This window comes from Panicum virgatum, chromosome 5K (genome assembly GCF_016808335.1).
Source record: "Panicum virgatum strain AP13 chromosome 5K, P.virgatum_v5, whole genome shotgun sequence".
NCBI classification, from domain to species: Eukaryota; Viridiplantae; Streptophyta; class Magnoliopsida; order Poales; family Poaceae; genus Panicum; species Panicum virgatum.
The window spans coordinates 13,884,528-13,907,890 of record NC_053140.1 but is presented as its reverse complement, the minus strand read 5'-3'; the positions used below and the strand labels follow the sequence as shown (position 1 = coordinate 13,907,890).

At 50.3% G+C, this 23,363-nt stretch overlaps 2 protein-coding genes across 4 annotated transcripts; both read right to left on the bottom strand.

The window, feature by feature from the left end:
* Positions 1 to 72: 72 nt before the first annotated feature.
* Positions 73 to 3,178, bottom strand: LOC120706504. 2 transcript variants are annotated; one of them, XM_039991171.1, is made up of 7 exons: positions 2,415 to 3,178; positions 2,153 to 2,206; positions 1,851 to 2,060; positions 981 to 1,120; positions 778 to 875; positions 587 to 711; positions 73 to 505 (listed from the first exon to the last, which is right to left on the bottom strand). In XM_039991171.1, exons 1-7 carry the CDS (start codon positions 2,931 to 2,933, stop codon positions 353 to 355), a joined length of 1,299 nt encoding a protein of 432 aa, XP_039847105.1. In that variant the 5' UTR covers positions 2,934 to 3,178; the 3' UTR covers positions 73 to 352. The 2 variants fall into 2 exon arrangements, with proteins under 2 accessions (XP_039847105.1, XP_039847103.1); XM_039991169.1 differs by having other exon boundaries at positions 587 to 875; positions 2,415 to 3,059.
* A 2,832-nt stretch (positions 3,179 to 6,010) lies between these two features.
* On the bottom strand, positions 6,011 to 9,803 carry LOC120706503 (protein DELETION OF SUV3 SUPPRESSOR 1(I)-like). Of its 2 annotated transcripts, none has more exons than XM_039991167.1 (3): positions 9,661 to 9,803; positions 9,458 to 9,575; positions 6,011 to 6,386 (listed from the first exon to the last, which is right to left on the bottom strand). In XM_039991167.1, the coding sequence occupies exons 2-3, from the start codon at positions 9,561 to 9,563 to the stop codon at positions 6,259 to 6,261; spliced, it is 234 nt and encodes a 77-aa protein (XP_039847101.1). In that variant the 5' UTR covers positions 9,564 to 9,575; positions 9,661 to 9,803; the 3' UTR covers positions 6,011 to 6,258. The 2 variants fall into 2 exon arrangements, with proteins under 2 accessions (XP_039847101.1, XP_039847102.1); XM_039991168.1 differs by having other exon boundaries at positions 9,642 to 9,784.
* Positions 9,804 to 23,363: the final 13,560 nt, after the last annotated feature.

Sequence of the window (23,363 nt, the reverse complement as noted above, 5' to 3'; positions counted from 1 at the left end):
TTCTATCACAAAATTTATGCAAGCCATGTGCAAGAACGTGCTCCATCCAAACTCCATGCTGGGGAAAAAGTGTAGCGGCAACATCTTTTTTGCCAAAATAGGAAAGTTGGCTTACGGCATGCTTTAGCCTTTCCAAAATCAGACCGGCCGTACTGTTGGACTAACTTACGGCCGGCCGTAAGTTAGCCAAGCCCTTTATAAAATATGCAAAAGTAATCCTTGTAGAGTCCAGATAATGCGTTCGACATCTCAACAAGTGGCTGACGATCCATCATATGTACAACATGGCTGAACATGATATATACAATCTGCAGTTATCTGCTTCACATGCAACGATGGCCAACTAACTAAACTACCACGGCTCGGAGTTCTTGGTCCAGTAACTTGCTGCTGGTCTGTGGCTGCTCCAGCCATCCTCGGCTAAAATTAGTGTTACCCGTGCTCTGAGAGTATTCATGGCTTCGTCCTCTAAGATCTCCAATCGGTTGCTCGACGACTGTCCAGCCTGAAAGGAGACAGCACGGAGAACGTGAGTCCTACAATTTCTGGATTCTTTCCATGACAGGGTCGTGCCTGGAAGACATACCAAGGCTGTTTGGTACGATGATAAGTATTGTAGGCACTCTTCATAGTACCCACAGTGGTACAGAAGCGCGGCGTAATCCCTCAGTTCATGTGGATCGTGTTGCAGTAGTATCAGTCGCTCACAGGCTGAAACCAAAAAAGTACAAGATATGAAACTGGCCATCAGAAGTTGTTGCGGAAAAAGGGCACTACCTGCTAAAGCACGACGCATATCACCAAATCGAACATTAGTCCATACTCCCCGCATCAATCTATGCTGAGCAGCTTTAGCAGCAGCCATCTCTATGGCACTGTAAACCAAAATTGGCATCACTTCATGCCATTGTCTCCAGCAGCATCCCGTGTAAAAAATACAGCAAAAGAAAAGGATAAGGTAAGCAATTAAGAGAATGTACCTTATATTGCCATGTGACCTCGTTTGGTTGTCACCTAAAGTACCAGGGCCATAGTGGTTTGCAGCAACAGCATTCAGAAACAAGCTACTAGACTGATTAGACTGGAATGGCCAAAATGTAGCCTTCAGAGTTTTCAAAATCTGCAAAAGGACAAACCAAAATAAGCCCAAATAAGGAATACAACCAACAACAACATTATATGCCTGGTTATACCATCTTTGACATAAGAAAACCGAACATGATGATTTCTACGAAAAATAAGAAACTCGTAAGGCTGTAAGGAATTCAAGAGCACACATCATGCATGTATACTTTGGTATAAGTCAAGACTTAGGAAGTTTGGGGTTAAAACACAGGATGCAAAAATAGAAGATCTGTTAGAAATATGTTGCAGACATTACACTGAATATACTGGATGAAGAAACCACAAAACTGACCACTAAAAGGGTGATTCTTTTGTTTGTCTGATCTATGAGAAAAAGCTTATAAAGGCAAGACTGAAAAAAACAAAAAAAATCAGTATAGGCATATCCATCATTGATGTACAAATGAATTGTCAAAGTTAGGACCATCGGAAAACAATGTTAAAGGAATTTGTACATAGGAGAAAATTGAATCATTTGATACAATCCAAATATCATCTGGAAACATGAAACCTAAAAGCAAACAATCCGTTCTTCCGGTGAACATGAAGGGCAGAAGCAGGTAAAATTACAATGTTCCTGTTCTGTGCCAACAACCCAAGTATTACATTCGAACTGCAACGAACGTCTTGGCTTTAGCACTTGTTGCTCAAGCCTTGTATAGATATTGAGGACAGAAACTCAATACACTTCAAACAATGAAGACTGAAGGTAGGAATAAACTCACCCCAACTAAAAGTGATTTTGAAGTGATAATATGTGGCTCATCGCCCAACTTGCTTTTTTGTTTATCATAGCCCCTAGGGAGGCCATTGGGATCAGTTGGAAAGAATATCTCTGCATCGAAATCCAGCAAGCCGTATATCCGCACAGTCTTCAGTATCTCTGAATATATCAATGCAAGCATCAGTGCTGATCCTGATCTGCATGTCAAGACCTGGACATTGCGCAGCACAAAGAACACCAGATGAGTCATAGATAGCAAATTAATAACATCTAAAAGGGAGGGAAGCCAGAGCCTTAGCATACCGAATGAAGATACATAGCCCGCACATCAGACACTCCATTTGCTCTTCGAAAGCCCTGGATGGAAGATCCTAGTAAATTAGCACCAATTCTTGAAAGCTCTGCATGTGGAACACAAATTCGCTAGAATACAGACTTGTCTGAAAGACTGGGGCCCTACACAGCTGAAATGACTTCAAATTGCAGCTGTTCGTGTGAGCATGGATAGTGATCCCCAAATCGGGTAGCAAGAGGACCAGAATAGTTTCACTCCCGAACTGTGTACCTTGTGTACGTACAGGTAGCGCTCGAGGTAATCGAAGAAGACCTCGGGCGGCGCGCGGGCGGGCGGGAAGTTGCCGCCGGCGCAGAAGCCCGTGGAGAGGTAGTCGAGGCGCGTGATGAAGGCGTCGACGGGGAGCGGGACCGAGGAGTGGGAGACGAGCGAGTCGTCCTCGGCGGCGACGCAGAGCGCGGCGCGGGCGAGGTCCGCGCCGCGGCTGATGGCGATGCTGGTCCCGGCGCTCACCCGGGTGAGCCGCCCCACCTGCGCCGCGAACCCCTCCCGCGCTGACCGGGCGTGCGCGGTGGCGACCCCGGCGGCGTCGAGGGAGTCGTACAGCACCAGCCGCGGGGCCTCCCCGGCGCCGCCGCCGCCCTCCGGCTGCTGCCCGGCCGCCGCCGCGCGGGGCCGGACGGGGGAAGAGGAGGAGGAGGAGGAGCAGGGGCGCCGCCTGCCGCCGCGGCGGCCGGGGTGGCGACCGAGAGCGGACGAGGGGGCAGACCACGCCGCGGCGCAGCTCATGGCCGCCGGTGGCCGGGGTTGGCTGGGATTCGCCGAAAGCCGGATCCGGAGTGTGACGTCGCGGCGGCGAGCTGCGCACCGCTCGTGCCGTGATGGATTTTTGTTTGGCAAAATTTGCACGCAGAGGTAACTTTTGCCGTGAGCCACTAAAAAAGTTTGGCTTTGCTATAAAACACTATGATAATTTGCTGCGGGACACTATTAGGCTGTTCGTTAAGAGTCAAGATACACACCGTTGCAGCATTATGCCGACGATATCATGTCATCTTGGTCGTGGCACCAGCAACTGGGGAGCTGGAGGGTGGTTGAACACAGGGGCGGAGACAGGGGGGGCAGGGGCCTGGCCCCATATGATCCCCAAATTTACACTATAAATTTAAATTTTGATTAAATTTTTATATAAATTTGTATGGTTGGCCCTCTCTAACAATGAAAAAATCACCATCCTGGCTCCGCCCCTGGTTGAACAGATTGGAGGATCTTCGGAAATGCTAAACTAAAAGAACTTGATCGAATACAAATACAAAAAGAACGTGAAGACATAACAAATCCGTATCGAAGAAAATCCATCATAGAAAAAAAAATCAGCCGTGACCCACACGCCTGCCCTTCACTGGAATCGTTGGTCCTACGCCCTTTCACTGGCACCTGTTCTGATTTCACTGGCCCTCTCAATGGGAGAAAACTACTGCTGGCTGGCTGGTGGCTGATGCTGATTTGATGTGAGAGAAAATACTACTAGCTGGTTGAAGCCGAACAGAATTATAACGGTCAAGGACACGTCACACAATGTTTATAACGGGCTGTACAGATTTTCGACAGTGATAACGTATAGAAGTACGTATTTACTAGTTGTACTGAAACAAAGAAGAAGTAATAGTTAACTACAACATGGAAACAAAGGTCCATGAGGAGGAAAAGGCAGCAAGGTTAAAATTGTCATTTCCCATCACTTTCCAATTAAATTTATTAAAAGAGTGCTTGTGGTGTCTTTGAGCTAATGTACCCTAGTTTAACGGTATCTTTGAGCAAAGAGGCAATATTTAATAGTCCCCATCAAATATCACCAAATAACGGTGTCCCGTAGCAAAATTTACCAATTTGCCATGAGCGACGACAGTGAGTCAGGGACGATGACGGAGTGGATCGCGCTGGTGACGGGGAGCGACAGCAACGTGATCCGGACAGCGACACCGCGAGCTTAATTGCTTGGATGTCAATTTTTGGCTGAGTTTAAATATAGTAACTATGATATTAGCTTATTAAAATTATGATATGCTACATCGTTGATTAAATTTTGCCACAAAGTTGGGATTCACTTGGTTTAGTGCCAAAATCGGCCAATGTATTTTTTTATAAGATTTTAAAAGTGAACTTGCTATTATTTTGATTATAAATATTGAAGTGCCAACTTTTAGACATGGATTAATTGGTAGCCAAATTTTATTGGCATACCTTTATTTTAGCTTGGTAAAAATTGACATCCAACCATTCAGCTTGACAAAAATTGACATCCAACCATTCAAGCTCCGTACGCCGATCAGGATGGCCCTGTTTAGTTGGTGAAAAGTTGGTGGTTTTGGTACTGTGGCACATTTCGTTGTTACTTAACAAATAATATTCAATTATGGACTAATTAGGCTTAAAAAGTTCATCTCGTGCTAATCAGTTAGACTGTGTAATTAGTTATTTTTTCAACTGCATTTAATACTCCATGCATGTGTCCGAATATTCGATGTGATGGGTACTGTAGAATTTTTTTTGAGAACTAAATAGAGCCAAGGTGAATTGCCTAGCGGTAAGGAACGAGGTGCCACTTCACACTTCACCATGCCAAAACATCATTTGTTAGACCAATCTCAATAGTAGTATCATGAACAATAAATTTGCTGACATAACGAAATTATTATGAAGAGGAGAGAGAGAGTTTCATGAGATCCTCTGGCTTGGTTATCTAATTCTTAATTAGTAACTGTACGATGGTACTAAAACTAGCCTTACCCTCAGTGGTTCTCGCCAACAAAGGCCCTGTTTGGGGTAGCGGTAGCTTTTGCAAAAGCTCCTTTTTGGAAAAGCTCCACCGGCTAGTCCAAAAAGCTACTTTTCAGAGAAGCTTGGTAGGTCTGTTTGGCGGAGCTTCTTGGCCATCAGCTTCTCCACCGCCCGCTCATCTACTCGCCGCCACCGGCCTCCCCTCCGCCCCGCCCCACCGGCGGCTATGCTCCGCACCACCCTTCCCTCACTCTCCCGGCTGGCCGCCTGCCGCCGGCGACCCGCGCGGCCGGAGAAATCAGCCGCCATTGGCCTCCTCTCCCCCTCCGTCGAGGTTGCCCCCAGATCCATCGCCGCCCGCCCCAAGATCCAGCGCAAAGGAGGATGCCGCCTCCGTAGGGGAGGAGCAGCCGCGTCGGAGGGGAGCTGGCGCGGAAGGGAAGAGTAGAGCCGCGCGGAGGGGATGAGCAGCGGGGACGGGCGGCGCGGGGGGAGGGGGATGGATTGGATGGCGGGGGCCGCGCGCCGCGGAGGAGCGGTGGGGACTGGTGGCGCCGAGGGGATTGGGCGGCGGGGACGGGCAGAGGAGCGCGCAGGGACGGGCGCCGAGGCGAGGGGATTGGACGACGGGGACGGGCAGAGGAGCGGGCGAGCTGGAAGAGGAGGGGAGGGGAAAAGCTCAGGAAGCAGCGCGAGAGGTGCTTTTCGTTTTTCAGTGCAAACACGAGCTTCCCGAGCTTTTCACCGCTGGAAGAAGTGACCCCGTTTGGGGGAGCTTGTAGCTTCCTGGAGAAGAAAAACTGCTAGAAGCTCCCCCAAACAAGGGCAAAGTTTTCCTTGTGATATCTTGTTGTAAATTGTGACCCTTTGTCATCAGTGGTTCAATCACTCTGTTCGCTGCATCCAACCAACAGTATTTTTCTCACATCAAATCAGCACCAGCTAGCAGTACTTTTCTCTCACAACAAATCAACATCAGCCACAGCACAGCAAACCGGGAGGGCATGGCCGCATGGGGGACCCACCCCCCTAGATGGATGAATGGATCCATGGCCGGGCATACCACGGTTAGAAAGAAGGGCAAATTTTTTTCTCCAAAAGAAAGAAAGTAGGGCAAATTGCCGCATGTTCCTATACTTTCTGGTATCATACAGTTCATATAGAAATTCACCGATATTATGGAAACTATAGCACGACCATAAACTTTCATGTAGAAATATTCCGCAAATTAGGTGGTGCTCCCAGAAGCACACCCATAACTGTCTGAAGCACACAGAGGTTCAGAAAGTAACGGCCATACAAAAGTAACATTTATACTACAGAAGAAAACACTTCAGCTCTTCTGGGTTCCCTCCAGTTCTTTCCTCAGCTGCTGCGAGAAATCATCATTAACGTCATCATCATCCCAGTCATCCTCCCACTGCTGGACAGCTTCATTGCCTTCTTCCTTGTTGTCCCATTCTGCACGATAGGAATGTGTGAATAACAAAACCTTCAAACCAATTTCAAAACACACATGCGGGCGCGTTGTTTGCAGTTTCGACGTGCAATGACTAACAGCAAAGCTCATTTAACCTATCCTTTCTCCACTCTCTACCAAGCGCCTACTTCATCTATTGTTTTCCACCTTCAACTATGCCATATGACTAGCAACAGGACTAGCGGCAACATGGATAGATGGAGGCATGGACGATTGTTAAATCTGACACCAAGTTATCATAAATCAACTTCACAACTGATGTAACAACCATCTTACACAGGAACGGGCTAGATGATGGCTGACCCTGGAGGGAGAAAGCACTACATGGAGGGGTTCTACATAAGTAATGGACTCAGAGATAGATTAGAAGGGGACTTTGTATATTGAAAGCTTGCCAAAACTGATAACGGATCATATTATAAATAGCCATGCACATAACCGACCTAATACTAACCTGTTTGGCTAATCTAGTTCAACTGACAAATCAAGCTAAGCATTCATTACAACAAACAAGTATCCTGCCTAGACTTTCCCCATTCACATGCATTGTTTTTACGGCGGTAAGGCGAGGCGCGGCAACCCACCCCCTTCTGGACGCCTAGGCGAATAAGGCGCGCGACGAGGCGACGCCATACACATATCCCCATTTAGAATTGAGCAGCACAAACCTAAGCGATTAGGCATTTTTAACTGAACAACAAGCGCAGGCATCAGGCAGACAGGCACACACCACACATTCACACAAGCTATCTACTTATATATCAGATTAACAACACTGCAGGAGAGCAGAGCAGAGCACCAATCGAGCAGAGGAACCAGAAGCAGAGCAGAGCACCAATCGAGCAGAGGAACCAGAAGCAGAGCAGAGCACCAATCAAGCACTACAGCAGAGCAGAGGAAAAGGAACCTGCGTCCATGTGATGCAGCTAGGGAGGGCGTACCAGCAGAGGAAGCAAAGGGGCAGAGCCACGTGAGGAGGAGCAGGGGAACCCGCCAGGCAGCCACAATTTGCTCCAATCGACGGCCGGGCGGAGCTCAGATTGGAGGCTGTGGAGGCATGGAGTAGCAGTCGTGGAAGCGGGAGTGGCTGGTGGAGGAGCCGCGCCGCCGGATTGCAGCTTCCCCCGCCGGATTGGAGGTCCCGCCGGCCCCCTCCTCTCTTCCCCCCTCTCCTCTCTTCCCTTCTCTCTCAATTGGAGCGGCAGGGGCCTGCGGCGTGCCCGCGCGGGCTATACCCCCGCGATTTCCCGCACGCGCCTCGCCCCTACCATTCCCGCGCGCGCGCTTCGCGCCTGCCCCTTCCCACGCGTCTTTTCCCGCCGTTTTTCTTGCGAGCGCGCGACTTCCTGCCCGGCGTGGCGTCCGTCGGACGCCATGGCGACACCTTTCTTCACGAGGCGACGCCATACGCCAGAAAGTCATGGTGGACTGGACGCCGCGATTCAGAAATCGCCCGGACGACAAGGCGACGCCATAAAAACCATGTTCACATGTTTGCAATATTTTCTATACACCTTTTCATAAACATGAAAAGTGAAAGCGGCACAAAGATATTATTAAAAAAACTTTTACCACGGTGGCCAAAAAATTAATCATGTCAGCTAAGTATCTATTGTACTAACAAATGCAGTCCCTCTTGTTCAATATTCAACGGTTTGTTATCCTAAATATATATCATTTGGAAAACCCATCAATGAGAGCAAATCTGTAATAGCAATATGTTTACCATTGTAACCCAAAATGTAATCATACCATCAGTTTCACAATGTATTTACTAAAGTTGCACATGATGTGATCACTCCAAAGCAAATGCAGCCGCAACCAAGAGCACACCCAATGTCATACCACGACCAAAAATATGAAGAGGAGAAAGCAAATTCAAGCGTCAAGCTAACTTCCAGAATGTACCTGTCTTTACTGCCGACACAAAATAGTAATTCTCTGTAGAAAATATGTGGATTCGATCTTCATTGGCTAAGAACTAAGACAGAAGACAATCAGCAGTTCCCATACTAAAAACAATTAAGCAACATGAATTATAATTCTGTGTGAAACAATATAGTTTTAATTACTGCAGGACAATATAAGTACATGATAGTGTCATTAGTCACATAGAAAAATAACACTGAATAATGACAAGTGGAAACTGTTTAGTTTGTTAGCCAGTGAATCAACAATCAAGCAACGGCAGCAAGCACATTCAAGTATGCACAAGAACAACCATGCAAGTGTCATGAGGACAGAAAAAAGAAGATAACAGCAAGGACCAAGAAAGCCCCATAATTATCATCTCCATCAACACAGCTTATTACATGTCATCTAAGTGATTAGAATGCAAGAAATACTGTTACTGAATATTTGACGTAACAGGGCTCAGCTAACTAGATGAAACGTTGGAATCAGAAACCCATACACAAATTACCAATATAGTATTTGGTTTACACTCCTCACATTCAACATAACAATTGATCTTCAATTCTGCACACTGTCTTCATTATTCACAATTAGTCTATTCTAATTAGTAATCGTGGAGATGCATCAAGGAGAAGCAAAGACGTGACTCGACATGTAATAAAATCATCATTTTAAATGACTAGATCATTTCAATCAGAAATTGCAAAACAGCAGAAAGCCCCATTTGTAGGAGAAATTTGCAAAAATGGGGCAGAATACAAGGGGAAAATTTTTTAAGAACAAGGTTTTTGGTCAATTGCCAAAGTAAATGGGGAAGAATACAAGGGGAAAATTTTTTAAGACGGAGTTACATGCACCAGGCCACTTTACAGACTAGATGATGCAAAGAAAACTGAACTACTTCAGAAACACTAGTTCTGTACGAGCAAATACAGGCGCCAAATTAAGAGCATATACGTTTATGCAAATACCCAAATCGATCTGAGATAATTGAGATTCCACATAAAAAACTGACCCCTTATAAGTTTCCCCTAGTCTCGCTAAAATCACTCCCCTAACAAACTGGAAGGCGCATGGATTTCGATCTAATCAATCCCGCCGAATCAATAGAAACACGCAAACGAAAGCGAGGGCGCACCTTGGTCGATCTCGAACTCCTCGAACTCGTCGTCGTCCTCCAGGAGGTCCATCTTGGCGGCCTCCGCCTTCGGGTCCGCGGGCGCCGGCGCCGGTGCCGTTGCCATCAACGCTGCGCCCTGCGACGCGGCCGAGCGGATGAGAGGGGAGCGAGTCGAAACAGGGGAGGGGAGAAGCGGGGGTACCGGGGTAGAGAGCACCAACCTGCTTCGCGTGCGGGGAGAAGAAGCGGAACAGAAACCCTAGCTAGACCCGGAGGCGCCGTCCGTCCGTGCGGCGGCTGGCTGGCTGCTCTTTGGAGTCTTGGGGCTGGCTTGGCGGAGTGGCGAGTGGCGACGCCCAGGCTGGCAAAAAAAAAAAAAGTCTACAGATGGTCGTGCCCCGTGCGGAAGGATACATTATACAGCCATCACGTGTTACTAACGATATGCTTGCAACCATCGGGCATCATGCGCAGTTTACTGTGTTTTTCATTCCTCTTTCCACACTACTCCTATATACAGAGACAAACATAACTGTATGACACATTATATGTAATATGGTTTCAAAACTAAAAAAATGTCATAAATTCAAAAAAAACATGTGTGTACCTCTTAACGACGCCTTCAAAATAAGAACCCCACTTGCATATGTGCGATTTCTTCATGGTAAAAAATGCTTTATGATTTTTTTAGGAAAAAGTATAAATTACTCTCCTCGACTATAGCCAAAGTTCGAATAACCCCTAAACTATAACTTGGTTCAGTGTACCCCTAAACTATGCCATTTAGTTCGTTTTACTCCATGATACAATTTGTCTTTTTTATTTCTCTACACACAAATTGAATTTTAATTTCAAATTTTGCAAGATAATAGTGGATATCACAATGAATATTCTAAAAAAATGTTATAGATTTCCATTGTTATTTTTCATATAATTTTGAACTCCAATGGTTAATTTATTATTAATTATCCTAACCTATCAAAATAATGATAAAAAATTATGATGTATTTTTTAATATGTTTTATGATGTGTACTATCATCTTGTAAAATTTAACTTAAAACTTCACCTATGCATGGAGAAATAAAAAAGACAAATTGTATTAGGGGGTAATTTGAACCAAATGGCATAGTTTGAGGGGTAGAATGAACCAAACGATAGTTGAGGGGAGTAATTTAGACTTTTTTTTTAACATGTGCTTAAGTGTTTCTAAAAGATTACTTGTTATAAGTTGGTTGGGGAACTGAGTTCGATAGTAGATAATAACATCCGTGATGTGAAGAGCGCACTAGTGATACGAAGGCATTATATGATGACATGATAATTAAGTGGAAAGAGTTAATATATTTTGTGTTAAAGATGTGTAACTTTGTTGAATACTCTAGATATTTTATTTCGTTTATTATTGTCTTTTTATAGTTTGGTATCGGTAATTCTGTGTCCATTTAAAATATGGCTTTAAACTATGTAATTTTTTGGTCTTGTTTTGTTCATAAAAAATATAAGATTTACAATGGTGCAAAGGGGTCCTAAATCCGATATATAGTTTAGGAAATATAAGCATTTGAAGATGATTCAGTCTTTTTTTACACGATCGCACTTGTCCTATGGATGCAGGCAACTCTTATATGGCTAAAAGTAGAAAAGATATATGCTGTGCCATAAAGAAAGATTAATATACGGCCGGTCATACACTAGCTGCGTCTAAAAAACAAACTCTGAAACAAAATCTGATCAAAGCCTTATTGATAATCCCACCCACTCTAATGGTCAAGATTTGGATTTGTATCTTATTGTTTTGATGATAAAATTTATATATGTACATAACGTGTAAAACTATCTATAATGTGAATTTGACATCAATTCACTATACTGATTTTAAAAATGTAGACTACTCTCATGACCAAAGAACTTGCCTAGAGCTGTCTAAGCAATGAGAATTAGAACTTCTATAATTTTTCTCCACTTTGATAATAGATGGCGCAAGGCTCATATCCTAGCTAAGAGTTGTGAATTGGTTTGGCGATTTGATTTTGATAAGGCATGTTCAATGGTCATCCTAATTGAGTCCAACATAAGCTAACACTCTCATTCCTTACTACTACTAGTAGAGTGCACGTGCCGCTTGCACGTGTTTTAAAAAAATCTATACTAAACTATTATATTAATGTGATATTCTAGGTGGTTAATATTCATATGCAAGTTCTAATAGTGATCATGGTCCAAATGGTGATGATTTGAGAAAGAAATGCACATGGTTCATAATAAGGATTAAATTTGGGTCAAATTTAGAACATGAATAGGGTACATGAATAATACAGAACAAGGGTCTACTTGGTTGGATAGGGTACATGAATGATATGATATATAATGCCTGATAAAGTGAGCCATCCTTCATCTAACATCTCTGCAATGATTCATAAACATCCAGTTTGAGATAGATGCAATAATTAATTGTTGACACCAACTGATACACCATACATAAGAACCAAGAAGTAAACAATTTAGTAGAACAATTCTAGGAGCTAAATCAACTGATAAGTGATGTAGGTCTACTAATTTGCAAATCATAGGTATACAACAACTGCAGCAGATTATTTTGTATGATCGCCAAACAGAAATTTGTTTAGCTGGATTGAATTAAAATCCAACAGTTTTGCCGCACTCAACTGAAATAATTAAGAGTATCGGTAGACCAAGAATTAACTAGTAAGTCAAATTAGATCGATGCCCAAAAGTTTTATGCACCGTCCCGGATAATTCAAATGTACAGATGCATACAAACAATTTTTTATATTCAAGGATAAGCTCTCAATTTTTTATTTAAAAAGAAAACCCTGAAAATAATCCTAGTTAAATTCATTTCTCAACATATACCCTCACTATGCCTATGGTCTTTCATGCTTACAGAAACAAGAAAGAAAAATAGTGCTCAATCCCCTTGTAAATGACATTGCATCAATGCATAAATATCTATGATTTGCGTATACCATTTGCCCAATCCAAACATTGCAATATTGTCTGGTATGTATTGAGAACTTCAAGGGAGCAATATTTGAGAATTAAGTAATTCACTCACTTGGTTTTTATTATTGTATTTAGAAATCGCCCTGGGCACGAAAAACCGAAAACTGAGAACCGAACCGAATTTACCGAAACCGAACAATTCGGTTCCAGGTTCGGTTCCGACTTCTCAGGTACCGAAATTACCGAGGTATTTTCGGTTCTGGGCCTCGGTAAACCGAAGTACCGAGCTGGTACCGAATTTACCTAGGCCCCGTTTAGTTCCCAAAATTTTTCCTACAGTATCCGTCACATCGAATCTTTCGACACATGCATGAAGCATTAAATATAGTTGAAAAAATAACTAATTACACAGTCTAACTGATTAGCACGAGATGAATCTTTTAAGCCTAATTAGTTCATGATTGGACATTATTTGTCAAGTAACAACAAAACGTGCTACAGTGACTTTTCACCCAACTTTTCGCGAACTAAACGCGGCCCTAGCAGCCTGGCAGCCCATGAAGCCCATCAACAAAACAACAGGCCAACGGCCCACAGCCCACCCCCTGGCAATAACCCTAGCCTTGCATGCCCCTCGCGCACCCCCCGACCTCCCACCCCCCGGCCCCCGCAGCCGCCGCCGCCTCGCGCAGGCGCAGACGCGCAGTCGCGCGAACGACCCCCCCCCCCCCCGCCGTCTCGCAGCCGCAAACGCGCGGCCGCACGCCGACGCTATCTCGCGTAGCTGCCGACGCGCCGCCGCCTGCCGACGCCGTCTCGCGCCGTGGTGCAGGCGCAGGCGCGCTGCGCAGCCGCCCCCTGCGGTCTCGCCCGCCCGTCCACGGTCCGCCCATCTTCGCGGTCCGCGGCGCGCGCCGTCCGCCCCTCCCCCAAGCCCCATCTCCAGGCAACCGCGCTGTCTGGCGTCCCCCACCATGCGTCGTCTGGCGTCCGCCACGGCCGCGCCGTCTGCCCCTCCCCAAGCCCCATCTCGAGGCGGCCACGCCGTCCGGCGTCCCCCACCTCGCGTCGTCCGGTGTCCGCCACGGCCGCGCTGTTGTCGAGTTGTTGCCCGGGCTCGGTACTTTCGGTAAATACCGGAACCGAACCGAATTTACCGATACCGAATTTCTTCTGTACCGAGTTTTTCTAAGAACCGATCGGTACCAATATGTTCAGGAACCGAATTTGCATGGGTACCGAGGAATCCGATCGGTTCGGTAATACCGAATGCCCAGGGTGATTTAGAAAGCTATTTATTTTAACACAAAAATTATTGGCATCACAACAAATTCTGAGAGGAAAAAACTAATGCTTTAGTACAAACATGAACTCATTATAGGGAGTAACAACACAAGATCATAAATAGGTTGTGCTGTGAATTGTAGGTGGATGCCCAGCAAAAAGTATCAATCGTGAGATGGATAAACAAGTCACCTGTATTTGGATTGAATTGGACAACAGTTGTCTCTATAAATTGCATTTGGATCACATATATCCTTAGAGTGTGGGAAAAGGTGAAAACAGAAGTAGGGTTACCTGGCGAGGTCGAGCGAAAACTTGTGACTGCAGCATTCGGCACTCAATCTGCCGAGTTCCCCACGGCAACCCAACCTCTAACATTCAAACAATTGATGAAAATAAGGGGAGGAGTGCCCTACATCTGCATGACTTGTCGTTGGATACATGAATTGGATTATTAGCAGACGGTAAAAGGCAGCACAAGCAAGATAGTGGAGATGGCAGCCGAGAAAGCAGCGGTGCAGGCCAGAAAGCTTCTCAAGCCATCGTCGTGCCCTGCACAGCCGCCAGCCCGCCACCCTTTGAGGCCCCTAGCAGATTGCGCCATTGCAGGCCTACCGCCGCTTCTCGCCGTGCCGATCCTAGAGCCGAGAGCTGTCTCCACTGGGGCGAGAACGCAGCCGAGCGGTATGCTGTATTCACTAGGACGGCCATTGGACTACATGCTAGAGGGGAGCTCGAAGACCTCAGCTTCCCTGGTGCGAGGTGCAGAGGCGGTGGCGCATCGGGAGGCACCTGGAAGCGTCATGCGGGCGGAAGAAGAGATGGGAAAGAAGGAAAGGTAGGCATGATTTGTGGCCTGACGAGCCGCAAGGGAGCCAGCAAAGTGTGATCAGCGGGTGGATTTGAAGTGGGTATGGTGGGTGCGTAGACTTTGCACCAGTGAAAAAAAAGCCGCCAAAGCTTGGGAAATAATTTTAGAAAATGCGTATTTTTTAGCCATATTAGAACTTTTGCCTGACCAAAACCTGCCAGGTGGGGCCGGTGGGAGAGGCATAAGGATGTTTTTAGGTGGGAAACGTTCTTAATTATTTTTGTTCTTTATAGTGTAGAGATAAAAAAACCATGATTGAGTAAACCAGTAAAATGGTCCTCGTTGGCGAGTTAGCAATCTAACCAGTCATCTGGATAGTAAGATTGATCCGAATGGGCGTTAGTGCTTGGTGTTTGGTATTTTGCATGGATGAAATTTCGTTAAGCATGGGCTCATTTACTTTTCTACTACTAAAGTTTGTAATCAAAACTTTCCTCTCAATGCAATATGTGAATTGTACTCTCTCCATTCTAAATTATTAGTTGTTTTGGCTTTATACATAGATTTTACTATGCACCTAGACATAACATATATCCAGATGTATCTAAAAAACTATGCGTATAGAAAAGTCAAAACGACTAATAATTTGGAACCGATGGAGTAATTAAGAAGCCATATAATCAAAATATAAAGACATGCTATTTTTAGTAAGATTTCATTTTCGTCAATTAACATGTCGTATCATCAAATCTAAGAAGGGAGAGAAATAGTAGAGTTTGTCAAATAACATTACGGAATTATATTTGGAAGGGTATTCTGGATATTGATTTCTAAATATCTTGATGAGCTTCAAAACACTATCAGTCGTAGAACCACATGTACCATTTACAAATACACCCCCTCTAAGAAAAATCAATTTCATTTAAGATGCTGTAGCCATGTGCTGACTTGACAGGAGAATTGTCTGCACCACTGTCAGGTACCACGATTAGAGACACCCTAATCGGGGTACTAAGATCACCCTAAAAAATGCAAACACATGTTAGGCGACTGAGCCCACAAAAGCTCACGGCCTCTTTCCAATCTGGAAGAAAGGAAAGAACTCAAAGAAGCCCGCCATGCGGCCCATCTGCGACCCCCTCGGACTCGCGGGGCGATCTCCGCCTCGCTCGAGGGCTCCCATCGGGACCCTCGACTGCGCCCCGCATTTCCGCCTCGCTCGAGGGCAGCGAATCTATCCTCGAGCGGGCAAAACATCTCCGCCTCGCTCGAGGATAACGAACCTACCCTCGAGCAGGGCGAATCATCTCCGCCTCGCTCGAGGCCACCCCTTGACGAAGAAGACAAACGTCCCTGCCGCTCACCCGCCCACAGCGCCCAGGACAGACAGCGTCAGGCCGCCATTCCCCACAGTGGCTGTGACCGGAGTCCCGTCCGCCAACTCCGGTCACTGCTCCGCCATCCCGGACGCTGTGGCGGCACTGTGGGAACCTGCGACGCGGGACGAGACGTGCTCGGCACAGTTTCCGTTACTATTCTGCCAACTCCGGCTGACCGAACTCCACCTCACCACACGTATGGCCCCGGACCCGCCCCTGCCCGGAAAGGGATCCGGCGTCGCCACGTACCCCTCAAGGAGTGACGCTCGGCACTCGCAGCCGAAGTCCCGGACCTCCCCCTCGAGGGGTCCGGGACCTCCGTGTGTCTCCCGGACCTCCTAGTGCGCGCGCCAGCACTCCGTTCAGGGGGGGGGGGTCCGGGACCGCCGCGTGCCCCGCTACCGCTGGGGCACGCAAGACCCTGACCTGCAGGGCCCACGGAACGCCACCACGCCACATCTGGAGGACTGTACACCGTACAGCGACGACCACGCCGCCTGCTGGGGTGGCAGGACGCCGGCGCGATCTCCACAAGACCAAGGACGATACCTAGGACGACTGCGACGCCCGACGCTATGCCCCACAGTGTACTTCCCATAGGATTCGACCACTGCACCCCCGCGATTCGGGGGGAAACGACGACTTCCACGTTCCCCTGTGCATATAAATCGTCCCTCCTTGTGACTATAAAAGGAGGAGACGAGCTTCCTTTAAGGGGGACGTCGCAATCATCATCACGCAAACACGACGCTCAGCACTCGATATTGGCACTCGCCTCAATCGACTTCTCCTCCAGCAGAGACCTGGGGGCTTCCCTCCCTCTCTCGCCACGCCTGTATCGCCCTACTACAGGTACCACCGGTGCAAGATAATACAGTGCCCTCGCACTCCCCCTTGCTGGACGTACGGCCCCGTGGCCAGAACCAGGATAAACCCGTGCATTACTGTGTTGCCTCTTGCATCAACATCTGGGACGAGGAAACACACAGCATTACTAGTTGGGATCCGGACCGCCGGGTCAGGACACCGACAGTTGGCGCGCCAGGTAGGGGGCGCTACGTGACGTTTTTCTCTATCGTTCCCATTTGATCTCCAGGGATGACGAGCAGATCCAACACATACCCCATGGGCGTCTCGGATCCGCTCCCAGCAGGATACGTGATCTGATTCGGGAGTCTCGAGTTCAGAGCAACCGGCAACGGTTACCTCATGGAGCTTCTCTCGCCCAGGCGCAACCCGGACATTCCGGCTTCACTAGCCCGGTGCAACAGGCGCTCAGGCCAGCATTCGCGACAAGCGCGCGCAGAGCGGCACTGGGCGGCATGCCTCACCTCACCTACGTGGGTTGAGGTTGCCATGTCGCGGCTCAGCGTCGCGGCCGACGGGGCCACCGCTTCGTCATCACGTGCTTCGGCGTCAGCAGTGCCGGCACCATCATCGACTGCAGCTCTAGTGCCTCCCAGGGGGCACGACTGTGGCGTCGCCCTTCCCCATCGGGATGCGCAACGCTGCGTCCTACGCTTCTTCGTCTAGCACCAACTTCGCCGAGTATGAGGATCTGCCGGGTCATCACCTCCTGTCGATCCGCAACCTCATCGCATCATTTCCTAACGACTCTTACCCTGAGACGGCGAGCTCGATCGCCGACGACATCAGCTTCTTCATGGACAACTTCACGGCCGAGGAGGCCGAAGACTACTCCGGGATCCGCGACCCCGGCGCTTTCCACTCGTTCCAGTTGGCGACGGCTTACTGCCTCACCTGCTCCGAGGACTCCAGCGAGGGGGATTACGATCCCGCCCGGGAGTGCTTCATGGTCCAGCTCGCGGACGGGCAAGACGACAACGCTCCGGGTGATGACGGGAACGGGCGGGGCAGATGCGCAGGCGAACCAACCAGTGGTGCCGCTTGCGGCACCTTCTTCTTCGTTAAGCTCGGCGGCGCGGCAGGCACAGCTGGCGCAGCTCAAGGAGCTTCAAGCCAAGCTCGACGAGCAGCGTCGGCAGACTCAAGAGCTGCGCACCGCACTCGAGCAACAGCACACCGCGCGTGGCCCGCATGCCCAGGCGGCGGATCGCGTTGCTTGGGAGCGGATCCTAGCAGATGACAACGTCGACAAACCTCCGGAATTGAAAACAGCCGGCGAGAAACTCGTCGCTGCGGCCTACCCACTCCAAGCGATGCCCGAGCCATCGATGACTTCGGGTCGCAACCTGCGCCGCGAGGCACAGGCGCTCATCGAGCAAGCTGCTATTCAGCAAGCCGAGAGTTCTGCGTCTCGCATGCGCTCGATAGCCCCGAAGCAGCCCGGTGGGACTGCACGTCAGGACCACGAGGCCTCGGTGCACACTCCGCCAGGGGGGAAAGGAAAGGCAGCCGTAGCGCACGACGCGAAGGCACCCTCGGTGCACGATCGCATCGGAAAGGCTCCCGTCACCGTGGTCTCGTCTTTCCCTCTGGGAGAGATAGTCCGCAACAGGGAAGCCGAGGGTAGAATTGCCAAATGGTCCGTGGAGCTGATGGGAGAAACTCTCACCTACGCCCCTCGCAAAGCGATCAAGTCCCGAGTCTTGGCTGACTTCGTGGCTGAGTGGACGGACACTCAGCTACCCCCACTACAAATCCAGGCCGAATGCTGGACCCTGTACTTCGACGAGTCGGTGATGAAAACCGGCGCCGACGCCAGCCTCCTTTTCATCTCACCCCTTGGAGATCACATGCGATATGTGATACGCCTGCACTTCCCTGCGTCGAACAACATGGCGGAGTACGAGGTCCTCCTCAGTGGCCTCCGCATCGCCATCGAGCTCGGCGTCAAACGCCTCGACGTGCGCGGTGACTCTCAACTCGTCATCGACCAAGTGATGAAGGAGTCTAGCTGCCACGACCCAAAGATGGAGGCATACTGCAAAGCAGTGCGCCGCCTCGAGGACAAATTCGACGACCTAGAACTCAATCATGTCCTGCGCAAGTACAACGAGGATGCCGACGAAATAACCAAGATCGCGTCGAGGCGGACCACCGTCCCCCCGAACATCTTCGCTCGCGATGTCACCAAGCCCTCCGTCGAATTTAAGGATCCGGCGGAGCCAGGCCCCTCGACCACCAGGCCCTCCGGCGGGAACTCCCCGGCGGACGAGGTCGAGCCCATGGACATTGACTTCGAGACCTCCCCCACGAACGAGGCCGGAGCAATGGAGATCGACGAGGCCCCCACTTCGCAAGATTGGCGCGCCCAGTACCTCAACTGGATGATTCGAGGGGTCCTACCTTCGAACTGCGCTCAGGTGCGGTGCCTCGCTAGGTGGGCCAAGTCCTTCGTCTTAATCGACCACGAGCTGTACAAGCGCAGTCCCTCGGGCGTCTTGCACGATGCATCCCCACCCCCAAGGGCAAAGAGCTGATCTGTGACATCCACGCTGGCACTTGCGGTCATCACGCCGCACCACGAACCTTCGTGGGTAATGCATTTCGACAAGGGTTTTACTGGCCCACCGCGGTCGCCGACACCACCGACGTCATGCGGACCTGCGAGGGTTGCCAGTTCTACGCTCGAAGAACACACCTCCCGGCCCATGCTCTGCAGACCATCCCCATCATGTGGCCATTTGCCGTGTGGGGACTGGACCTCGTCGGTCCGCTGCAGAAGGTGCCCGGGGGTTTCACCCACTTGCTGGTGGCGGTCGACAAATTCTCCAAGTGGATCGAGGCTCGACCCATCGGCAAGATTAAATCCGAGCGAGCCGTTCTGTTCTTCACCCACATTGTCTTCAGGTTCGGGGTCCCGAACTCGATCATCATCGACAACGGCACCCAGTTCACAGGCAAGAAGTTCTTGGCGTTCTGCGACAGCTTCCACATACGTGTGGACTGGTCGGCTGTGGCGCACCCACAGACGAACGGGCAAGTGGAGCGTGCTAATGGCATGATCCTCCAAGGACTGAAACCAAGAATCTTTAACAAGCTGAACAAGTTTGGCCGGAGGTGGCTCACAGAGCTACCCTCGGTTATCTGGAGCCTGAGGACGACCCCAAGTAGAGCCACAGGCTTTACCCCGTTCTTCCTCGTCTGTGGCGTCGAGGCCATACTCCCCACAGACTTGGAGTACGGGTCGCCAAGGCTCAAGGCCTATCAAGAGAAGCGAAACCAGCGAGCCCGCGAGGACTCACTGGATCAAGTGGACGAGGCTCGAGACGCGGCACTCCTACACTCTGCGCGCTACCAGCAGTCTTTGCGAAGATATCAAGCGCAGAGAGTCCGGCGCCGAGACCTCAACAAAGGTGACTTGGTGCTGAGGCTTCGACAAGACAACAGGGGCCGCCACAAGCTCTCACCACCGTGGGAAGGCCCATACATCATCGCCTAGGTGCTCAAGCCCGGCACGTACAAGCTGGCGAACGAAAACGGCGAAGTCTTCACCAACGCTTGGAACATACAGTAGCTACGTCGCTTCTATCCCTAGAGTTCCGAGTTATTTGTACATCATTTGTACTCGTAGTTTCGATTTCCCGAAATAATAAAGAAGTACGCTTTACTTGTTTGTTTTTGGGAACCTTCCGGGCCCTCGGGGACTCGGATGCGCACGGACACTGAGGTACGCTTGGCTTTACCCTCGGCAAAGCCAAGCCTCTCTCGGGGGCTACTACGGGGGGAACCCCCAAACGTCCCCAAAAATCGCCAACGTTTTCTCGAAAAGTTTCCGTCCCGTCTCTAAGCTTCTCGTACACTTGGAAAAAACAGACGCGAGGCGTAAGCAACTACGGTACGGGGCCTACGCCTCCAGGATACGGCACCCCCCTCACCACCCCACGCCTACGTCGCTTATGAACGCGAAATTTCTCGCGGAAGTTTATCTAAGTCGCATATGAGAACACGGAAGCAGAGTAAAGAAAACGAAGGCTCGAATACACAAGGCCTCGATGGGCCACACTGTCAATTTTAACGATAACGAATTTCTTAATTCATAGATACAATTACAAAGTACAATTACGACAAGTACTAATCAATTACATGGGCTCCGAGGCCCAGTTTTCCTACAGGTTATCATCCCCCCTCTGTTGATCTGCGACAGTATCGAACTCGGCTATCGGGGGGATGTCAGCTTCGAGCTTCTCGGCTAAGGTAGTGGCGAACTCCTCGGCGGCTGCGTCGGCGTCGTCCATGATAGCCGACGCGGCGTCCGCATCAGCGTCGCTGGGAACGACGTACCCCGACGACACCTTCTGGAGATCGATGATGTAATGCGTCGAGGCTACTGCGAGGGCTCGCAGGACACCGAGGCAGAAGGTGCTCTTGGCATGCTCAGCGATCCGGCCACCTAACGCTCGCAGGCGACTGATCACCGAGCTACCAGAGACGGCGCCCTCCCCCTCATGCTCCTGGCACACGCTCATGGCTGCACCGCCATGAGCGCGGTGTTGACTGCCTCCTTTGCCGCAGTCTCGTCTACCACTTGCTGCCTTAGCTCTGATCAAAGAAACGAAGATAAGCTACGAAAAACTAGAATCCAACAACATCGAAATTTCGAGCACTCACCTGCGACGTTCTTCCGTGCCTCCTCTCGTTGGACCCGGGCGACCTCCTCAAGAGAAGACAAGGAGTTCTCCTTCTCCTTGAGGGCGGCCTCCGCATTCCGGAGTGCCACCTCCTTCTCCTCGAGGGCCTTGCCCTTCTCCTCGAGGGTCCCCGTGAGCGTGCCGACTGTTGCCTTCTCGCGCTGGAGCTCGAACTCCTTGCTCTGGAGCTCGGCCTCCTTGCGCAGGAGCTCGGCTTCCTTCAGCTCGAGCGCCGTCCTAGTGCACTGCAGTTCAGCAGCTTGCACTTCAGCTTCCTGAGCCTTCTGCTCCGCTGCAGCCCTTTGGACATCACGCTCGCCGGCGGTCCGCGCCAACTCCTCCTCCAGCGCCTGCCGACGCGCCTCCAGATCCGTCATCTTCCTGTTGGCGTCGACACTCTGGAGCACCAGGCCAGCGTTGTGCTGCCCAAGCCAGAGTACCTGGGAGTACAGCCGGGTCATCTCGGCACTTTTCTTGAGCGAGATGTCCCTCAGCCGCTGCAAGAGGAAAGGCGTGTGTCGTGGAGCTGCAACCACGGCCGGGTGGCGGAAGGCACCCGCCCTAGCCCAGAGGGTGTGTACTCGGGGGTTAGCTAGTCCCAGAATGATCTCACTCAAGAACACAATGAACACAGCAAGATTTAGAGTGGTTCGGGCCGCCGGAGCGTAATACCCTACGTCCACTGTGTGTTGTATTGTCTCCCCACGAGAGTGTGAGAGCTTGCGTTCGTCTGGAGCTCCCCTGTACACAGCGAGTGCCTCCCTTTTATATCTCAAGGGAGGCGCGTACATGGCTGCCGGGACCCCGACAAGTGGGCCCAGCGATGCGGTATAAAATATAGTACTGTTCATCATTATGGCGCTGCAGGCAAAGGAGATCTTTCTCTGGATATCTTTGCCTGCTCTTGGAGTCTCCCGTTCAGCGTGTCTAGGCGCTGTCTTGTCGGAACGGCGCCCGTCGTAGCCAGTGGCGTCGCCTGCCATGTAGCTGAACGACTGTGTAGGGAGCGGCGTAGGCGGTATGATGGAAAAGTGACGTGCCGTCGTATCCATTTAATGCGGCTGACGAGCTCTGCGCGGGCGCGGCACAGGCGGCTGCACTGTGCACCTTGGTAATACGCGGTGCACAGCGGGGCCTGTCAAAGGCTGTCCCGCGTGCTGCGGCGGCAGAGCATGCGTCAACCATCCGCATTAAATGTGGTGGGTGGGCGAGTCCCCCTTGCGGAGGACTCGCGCACGAGCCCGCGCCCGTGCCCCCGGGACACGTGGCGTCTCCGGACCCCCGCACGGTAAGGGGGGTCCGGACGGCGCAGGAGGTCCCGGACCCCTATGGGGGGTCCGAGGCCTGGCTGTCAGCTCGGAGCTTCCATCCCTTAGAGACACGTGGCGTCTCCGGACCCATCCCCAGGCGGGGAACGGGTCCGGGGCCGTTGGCCTGGTGAGGGAAGAGCCTGACCGGTGGGGCCTGGCTACTCCGTCCTTACGCGTAGTTACGGATAACTACGAGGGTCCTGTCTTGCTGCGATAAGAGTGGGTACCCCTGCTACAGGGTACCGACAGTGGCCCCCGGGCCCACCTTGGGGGAGGTACGAACCCGCAGGTGGGGCCACTACTGCGATTTGGCTCTGCATAGCTTGAAGTTTCTTGCTGCAGAGGTCTTGACCGGCCTTGACCATCCATCGGATTGTTCGCTGCCTCATCACATCGCAACGGCTTATTGACTCGTGGCCCCCACGCACAGTGGTACACCTAGCCATGCGCGCGACGCTCGGCATTCTTGCGGCCAGAGTAAACGGATCATTTACCACCGGCGCAGTTCCCGAAAAGCTCGGCCACGCCAGCGCTCAATGCGCGCACGTCAGCTCGGCTTCCGCCTCGCTCCGCGCGCGCGTGGGCAACGGTTCAGATCCCGTCTTTTCGCACCCTTGTTG